The sequence below is a fragment of the Rhea americana genome, unplaced genomic scaffold, assembly GCF_003343005.1.
Source record: "Rhea americana isolate MKP2758 unplaced genomic scaffold, rheAme1 scaffold_29, whole genome shotgun sequence".
NCBI lineage: Eukaryota > Metazoa > Chordata > Aves > Rheiformes > Rheidae > Rhea > Rhea americana.
The window spans coordinates 2,962,955-2,971,794 of record NW_028186412.1 but is presented as its reverse complement, the minus strand read 5'-3'; the positions used below and the strand labels follow the sequence as shown (position 1 = coordinate 2,971,794).

The following is an 8,840-nucleotide window of genomic DNA, read 5'->3' as shown; positions in this document are numbered from 1 at the left end:
CCGCACCGCGCTGACGCGAAGCCCTTCAGTGAACCAGAACTCGTGTCGTCCCCCCCTCCCCCCCGCCGCGAGTTTCATCCCGACTTCCAGGCTCGCAGCGCGCCCGCTCCGCAGGGGCGGGGGAAGAGCGGGCGGGCGGGCGGCGCGGCTCCCTGCCCCGCTCCCGGTGCCGGTGCCGCGAAGGGGCGCGGGAGCGGCCCCGCGGGGCGAGGCGGGCCGGGGCCTGCGGCGGCCGCCGCGCTCACCTGGCGGCCCCGCGGGGGCGGCGGGCGCGCGGAGAGACCCGCGGGGCTGGCGGCTGACGCACTTTCTCCCGGTTGTGCCGGGATGTCGCTGAGGCCGGAGCCTCCCCTTCCTTGACTTCATGCGCCGCGGATCTCGAAGGGACGGAGCTGGTTCATAAGCAGGGACAAGACACGTAGAGAAATGTTTTATTAGATAACAYGGAAGAGGGAAGAGGGGAGCAAAACTGCCAGGCAAACAGCTTCAGAAAGTATGCCTGTAAAAACTGTACAAAAACTATGCAAAACCTTTTTCATTAACCATATAGTAACATCTCTATAAAGCACAGAACCAGAGTTTGTGAGATCAAGGAGTATGTGCTTCCTCCGAAGAGAACTACACAATTTCTACCGGAGTTCGCGTAGGAAGAAGAGCACCCCCATTTCAAACCTGGGGAACAACCAGGTTAACAACTAGGCACCAAATAAGCTTCCACCAAAACAGTGATACAAAGTATGGACGTGTCGTTTGAAAGGATCCGCAATCAAATAGGCAAATGTCTGTTCATGGCTTTTGTTTGAAGGATAACATAGGCCTTTCTCATCCTGAGAGGAAGACAAAAAAAAAAAAAAAACAGTATTAAGGACAATATGGATACCAATGAGAGTATTCATGCAATCTGAATAGTCTATGAAACAGAATATCATTCTGTTTCAGTTGTGACAATTTGTTTGATAGCATAATAGAAGAATCTCACTAGAGTTTAAGCAGTACTGTAACATCTCCATTAAGACCCTGACATTACAACACATACGTAAGTCAGTCTGTCTCTCTGAATAGTGACAATAACCTGAATGGAAATGTAAAATTAAGCATCTAAGAATGTAAGTATACAATTACAGCCTAAAATATGGATGATTAAATACATGGGGAGCCAATCATGTTTCCTCTGAAATAGGAACATATTTAGGAACTGCTATATTACTCCTAATTACTACTAGATTCACTTTTTTAAAAAGTGAAGTTGTTCTATCAATAATTCTTCACTTAACATTTGCTAATGCACCTGTTCAGTCTGAAATATTTGTATTTAAGAAAAATCATAATTTTATTTCTTACTGTTTTCAAAATGTTATTTAAATGTTTGCTTGMCAATATTCAGAAAGCACTTAAACAGAATTTAGACCCTTTACTCCAAATTTCTTATTCCAAAAACTATATTCACCTGACAACCAACACTACAAGAACTAGGCTCTTCAAATCAACATCCTGCTTCTGTGTGTGTCACTAAATGTGTCAGTCTTGGCAGGGCAGCAAAGCTGGACACCTGCTTCAAATCCTATTTGGATTCAGAAAGCAGATGTTTCCTTTTTTGACGCAGTCTTATAATTGAACATCTAACAGATGAACAAGTATGAGCAGACACCACCTTTCTTTTAAGACAGGTAACAGCTTCCTTCTGCTCCCCATCATCTTTACAGAATATTTGAAGACATGTAAGACATTCTGTCTCTTGTTTTACCAGGGGAAATTCCCATATTAAGTACAGTGTCCATTTTCTCTAGAAAAATTTTAAATTCTCAGAGTACAGAATATTCCAGATTAGAAGCATATCTCCCTCATTCTCCTGTTCTGCTGTTGAAATTATTCTACTTTGCAGAATCCATTTTTTCTTAATCAAGGAATCATGAACACTGTAACACCCTATCTTAGTGGTTAAGGCAGTCAACTTGGAGGGAAAAGACCTCATTTCCATTTGCTGCTTCAAGGACAATTTGTGAATTTTACCCAGTGGCTGTTACTGGCATCCAAATTTCTCTCATGTTATTTAGAACAGAATGAACTGTATACTAAACGTTCTTCCTTTGAGGAATTATTCAAGACCATAAATCTTAAATTAAGATAAGCAGCTCCCTAAAGCTCCCTAAAAGCATTGTTTAAGACAGGTAGAGATTTGATACATTTATTCTCAGCATTTTTTGAAAACGGTGAAATAGAGAAAGTTAAAAATAGTATTCTGTTTTAAGCAACACAGGATACAAGCTTTGTGGCTCCAATTTTAAGATACCTAGCTGTCTTTGGGTACTTTGTAGGGATTCAGGTGTACAAAACACTGAATTCTCAATTTCACTAAAGAGAGCAAGTTTTAAGTTAGATTTTACAAACTACCAGCATCACAATATCTTCGGAGTTTGATCCAAAAATAACCTAAYCCCACGAAAAAGGAAGAGAAGACCAACATCAAAATGTGATTGTTAGTTAAGCTGATTTTTCATTGCTATTGGAAATCCCATGTCTGCAGTCTTTAATGAATCAACCAGCATTAGTTGAGTTTTTAACTGCTTAAAAGCAGTGACAGCACACTGAAACTTTGCTGGAAAAAAACAGGAAAAAAAACCCTAAGTTTTAGTGACAAGGCATTTCAAGAAATTCCAGAATATACTAACATTGATAGCAGGAAAATAATAAATATAATCTAATTGAAATTAAGGGTGGTTCTGAAATTAATTTTAGTCAGTAAAAAGGTCATGTAAAAAGAAAAACTAAACCACTTTAGAATAAACATACTGGAATTTACATAGGGTTACTCTTGTCTTTAAAGTAATAGGGCACATATCAATGAATTAAGAATTTTACCAGTTTGAACATTGGTTGACGTGGAGTTGGTGTAACCCTTCATTGATTTACTGATGTCAGAATGGGATTGTTTTAATTCATCTTTGTAGGAACACAGATAATCAGCTGATGATTTCAAGAGTACATATGTGTAACATAATGCAGAAAAATATACACTGAACATCTTTAAAAATGCATTACTTTATCAACAAGCTTTTAAAGAGACTTTGTGGATAAACTATTTATTGCAGAGATTTCTAACTGCTGTAGTTAAGACTCCYGTAAAGAAAGTTCTAAAATACCAATTAATATCCAAATACTTCAGATTTAATGAAGTTTCATTATATTCAAGCTATGAAGCTTGGAATTCAATAGAGTGGTCATATGATTTAAAATGATTTTTTTTTTTTTGTGATGCCCTGGTCCACAGAATTTTGACACTAACAGATCTACAGAAATTTGTAACTAAACCCTAATACCTTGAAATATTTAGATCAAGAGATCTTACTATTTAAACACTAAATCTGCACTAAAACTGCTTTTTAAACATACAATATCACTTTCAAAGATCAGATCAGTTTCCATTACTGATTTTGACATGCTCRCAGTACTAAGATACATATCTGTGGATACAGATTTGTTAGAAAAGAGGCATGAGACACAATTTTTAGTATATTGATGAAGGCAGCCATCTTCATCTCTCTGTTTTATCTGATTTTAACAGGCTTTTTTTTTAATACTGCTTCCTTCATAAACAAGGTCTTCTTAGCCACAGCTTAAACAAAATAAGAAGGGAGTGGTGGTGTCAGGATAAAGTTACAAATTAAAATTTAAATTCTTAATTCCTGATACCATTCCTACTTTTACAAGTATACTAGTACATTTATTTGTCCATTTATTAATCTCATTTGCAAAAAATCTGTATTCTGACTTCTCAAGTGATGCTCAAGCAACTTTCACCAGAACAGCTTCCTTCTTTCTGTGTCAGGCCGAGAGGTTACATCCATTTCTTTCAGACACAAACTAAGAAAATGAGACTCATACATTAGCACCTCCATATCAGGATTGTCTTAACACACTCTTGACTATTTACCAAATTAACTTAGAAACTGTATCTACTGCAGAAATACAGTTGTCTTCTTTAGAGGAACTCTTCCTCRAAAGCACAAGACATTTGTGCTCCAGTAAGCGCCATTCCTGTAGTTTCCAAGCAGAGCTTAGGGAGTTCTGATTCACAGAACCTTCAGAAAATCCAGAAATATCTATTGCAGCCTTTCATTTTGAAGTAACCTCATGTTTTAAGTCTAAGCACGTTTTTGGGATGAACTCTTTTCTGAGAGAAGATTTTTCAGGATACTCTTTAGTGGAAACCAGATCTTCAGAATTCTCCTTCACCTCACTTACTTTCAGAATCTGCAGTAAAGCCTTACTTTTCCTTGAAGGCTATAGAGATTTTCCCCTGAAGGCTACAGAGATGGCATGCTCTGTATTTACACTGGATTTTATTTTGTCCATCCACTTCTTGGTTTTCAAAACATTGCTGAAAGTTGTCTAGTTTTTTGTTTGTTTAACTGATGATACTCAATGTATGGCAAAGACAGCTAGGAGAGCTCTTAARTAAAAGATCTGTCTAAACATAGAAGTCTGCAAAGTTGATGTGAATCTGTTATTGATCCAGAAATGTGGAGGAAAACAGTAATAACAGAAAAATACCAAGTTAGCARGATTTCCTGTTACTGTTTTTCTTTTTCAGTTTGAAGCCTGCAGCCTAGTAAAATGAGGTAAATTGTGATACACCCATAAAGTGTTCATTTTTAGAAAACATTTCAAGTCTTCTGTGAATAACACCTAAGAGTTAAAGACAATGACCCACAGACGAACAACTGGGCTATTAGCAAGCTACAGGGAAGTTTGTGTAGTCTGAAATGACATCAGCTATTTCTTTTGGAAGTGAGTACATTATCTGATGTAATTATACACTCTGGTTACTTAAGCAGAATTAGGAGTAATTCAGCCTACCATAACAATTAAATGGCAGATACACTGAATCCAGTAAACATGCAGCCCATTCTCAAGCTCATCTTTATGGTAAATGTATGATTTTGCAAGAAAAACACACATAAATGAGACTTGAAGGGAGGAGAGAAGAGGTTAGTAGCTATCTCACCATTCTGTCTCTTTTGTGTACTGAACTGCCTTGCAGTCTTTACAGAATTAGATGCAATATAGTCTATTCAGAAAATTATCTAAAAACATTTCTGAAAACAGAACTAAAAAGTCAACAGTGGGTTCTTAATCCTTACTTCTGTTTCATGTACATATACAGAGTTACTCAGACCTAGAGATATGTTTTTTTCATAAACAAGTTTCTGGATAATGATCATGACTTCAAATGTAATCCAGTAAACCTATTTTTAGTGAGCTAYAAAATAAAACTTTAAGTGGTGACTATTGCTGAAGAGTTACTAAAGAGTAAAAGCAGGATGAGATCAAGGAACGAGTTCAAGAATAAAGAATGGCAACAACTATGTAAAAATAACCCTTAAAAAAAACTTACTAGTACTTACATATGCAGACACTCTGAAGACAGTAGAAGTAATGCTTATTTCTTTTGTTTCTGGATTCTTTTGAACACTGAAATACAAGAAAATAATATAAGCTTAATACTTACACCACAGATATTTCTTTTCATTTATTTCATTTTTATTTCATTTATTATTATATATATTATATATTTATATATAATTATTTATATTATTTATATATTGTTATATTTTATTATATTCATATATTTATTTCATTTAATAAATAATCTTTGAACATATGCACCATATTCTTGCTCAAATTTTACCATATTCATGCTAATAGTTAAAATTCAGCTTGTGCCACATGGACCATGAAAAGCCATGATACTCCTAGATAACGCAGATATTGTAACATTTTACTGAAAACTATTGAATGAAAGTGTATCTAGTCATCTGGGTTGGATTGGTTTCAGTTTTCAACTACTAAATCACACCAATATTACCCAGGCCTGGATGACTCCAATATAAATTTTGTACTTTGCTATATAATCAAATTGATTTAGCTAATCATTTTGTTAAAATATTTTTCTTAATTTTTACACATTTTTAGATGGAAAAAAAAGAAACCAGATGGTATCTACTACAGACTACAAAAAGTAGCAGCAGTACTGGTAATGAAATGCAGATGATAGTTCATTTTTAATTAATATATGATTATGTTTTTAAGATCATTTTYCCCTATCTTAGCCATCTTAGAATGCTATTATGATTATTGAATCATGATATTTATAGACTGTAGTTGTTGTGAAAACTGTTATTTCTTCTATCATTACTAATAATGGTAAGATAWTATTGCAGACTGACCAGACATCTCAACACCTTCTCAACGCATATTATATTTAATTATTTTTAAATGTCTCATTTTTCCTCAGGTCTGCTTTTAAGTGATGCTTACATTTCTTCATAAATTAGATCGTGTAACTTGTACCATTTTATCTACTTTCACAGATTCCCATTTTCATTAACTCACTGTGGAATAGCTAAGCCTTATAAACTCCATCATACAACTGTAAGAAAAGGATAGCTCAAAACTTGCCGTATCATAAACGAGTTCARTTTCTAAGAAAGGTCCCAATATAGCTGAATGGCTACAGGATGCCTGTTAAAGTCCAGTTGTATACCACAACAGCTCCAGGTTCTCTGCAACAGCAGTCCCTTATTATCACTGCTTTTGCAAAGATTTATTTTATAAGAAGAACAAACAAAACCCAAATCAACCATCATTTTTGTTGATTCGATCTCTTTACCCAGTCAAAAAATTGACTTTTTGATTTACTGATTTCATCTGCAGTGACAGTCATGTATCATTAAGTCTGTACTGTGACGCTGATCTTTCATGTAGTAAGTCAGTAATGAGGCTTCAAAATTTTTTCTTGTAACTCACATGTGGATATACTCAGCAGTAAATGAAGACAACACTATTGAAACTGGTACTGGCCCCAGYTGTCTGCCTTACCATCCCTCTAGAGATTACTGCCTTCCCAGCAGGGACAGCTCAACTGGTTCATGACTCAGCTTCTGAACCACGGCAGTTTACAGCCCAGCATATTAAGATAAACTAAAATGGATGTCCGTTTATGCTAACCTACTGAGCTGTAAACTGCAGCAGTTTAGAAACTGTTTAACCATCTCTGCTGAGAGAATGACAACTTTCAGAACAAGGTAGAGGGGGGTTGCTCGCAGGATGACTACTTTCTAGCATATATCAACACCCTCAAAATATATCAACCTCAAAACATATCAACCCTCAGTTGWATTTAATTTATTCTGGCTCACATTCTTTTGTCTGAAAACTACAACTGTCTATTTCTGATTTCTTAATCTTTCTATTTATAAGATATACCTAGGATATACCAAGGAAATGGGTGACAGAGAACCAGTCTTGATATTTATTCCATTGCCTAGAATTTGGGAAAATTTCCCCTGTGGTTAGCTTCCTACAGGTCACTTTCTAGACTGAATGTTTATTTCACATACTTTAATTTTTAGGGCAAAATAATGTATCTGCCAAAATCAGATGAGACTTTTCTTGCTGACTTGAAAGAAACCATGATTTTGCCTTTATATTTGACATACTTGTTTGGTACTTTTCCTTAAAAGTTTAGAAAAAACTAACTTGTCTTCTTGATGAGGATAATATTCCCATAAAAATACTGTTTGATCTTTCAAATTGTTATTTCTTGTACTACCAATTGAATATAGAAATTCTTTAATCATTATAATGTCTGTCTATTGTCTTTTTTTAAGGAGAACAAATTTTCTCACCATCTCTCAATTCACTTTAAGTTCTACTTATATCCTAACCTCACTGGCAATATTTTATTAGGCTTTCCAAACACAAAAAGAGCAACTCAGTGTCTTTCTTACAAGAGAAAGGGTGTGTAGAAAACATGGAAGGAGAAGGGAACAGTGAGTACAAGCTACCATAGCAGCTGTCATCTTGGAGAGACATCATTAGAAAAAAAAATCAGGCATTAAGTATAGAATTATCAGTGTAGGAGATCACAAAGATTCATTCAGTATATTTTAACYAACATGTTTTGTCATGTAAATATTTTCTTTAATTTTGCCTAAACCAAATATATACTTTACACAAGTGTTCTGAATGCTTACAACTTAAAAATTAAAACTTCAATGTAATGCAGCTTACAGATTTTTTTTTAATACCATAGTAACTTTTCTATGTTACTTTGCAAACAATAAGATATATCCAACAAGATTGCAATCCATGATTAAAAGAAACTAGACATAGGATAACAGTCTAGAACAGAAGAATGTAAGAAGAACAATTCAACAAGAATTTGAAGGTGGAGTGTTTGGTAGACAGAATTTACAAGACCATTACCGACATGTGAAATAGTTTACAGCAAATAAGAGGCCATGAGTAAGTAATTCTCCTTGCTTTATTATCCAGTGTAATTTCTACAAAAATGAAGTGATATGGTGGACAGCATAGACCAGAACTTAGAAATTAAATAAGTCAAGACTATGGCATGAGAGTTCCTCACTAGAGCCACATTGCTTATCCTTTCACTGGCTTTCTCTCTTAGGAAGGTGGTAACAGAMCACCACCACCACTTTGGATAAACTAGGGGCTGAGAGGAAAAACAGAAAGCAGGAGACAAATGTGATGGTGAAGGGGGAGAGAAAGCAGAGTCTGAAATGTCAAGATTGAAAGCTTTTCTGATGGGATTGTCAAGGGACTTAATATCAAGAGAGCAAGATAAAAGATCTAGTTAAATTGTGATGGGCTTTTTCAATAGCTAGTCAGCGTAAACACCATCTCCATTGGACAGTGAGAGAATAGACATTATAGGCAAGGAAATGGAGAGGTACTTGGCAGGTGAATAGTTWTATCAGGTGAAGTGAACACATGTATTTTAAAACTTTGGAGAACAGAATGCAAGCTGATGTATT

General features: G+C 35.7%; 1 protein-coding gene across 5 annotated transcripts in view; it reads right to left on the bottom strand.

The window, feature by feature from the left end:
* Window positions 1-260: 260 nt before the first annotated feature.
* CFAP300 (cilia and flagella associated protein 300) overlaps window positions 261-8,840 on the bottom strand; it is a 21,516-nt gene continuing 12,936 nt past the window's right edge. For 2 of the 5 annotated variants that reach the window (XM_085309026.1, XM_085309027.1), the window contains exons 6-7: window positions 5,406-5,472; window positions 262-827 (exon numbers count right to left, since the gene is read on the bottom strand). In XM_085309026.1, coding sequence (XP_085165152.1) covers window positions 696-827; window positions 5,406-5,472 — 199 coding nt within the window. In that variant the 3' untranslated portion in view covers window positions 262-695. Of the gene's footprint in view, window positions 828-5,405; window positions 5,473-8,840 lie in introns of all 5 variants that reach the window. The other 3 variants (XM_085309025.1, XM_085309024.1, XM_085309028.1) reach the window with 3 other exon arrangements.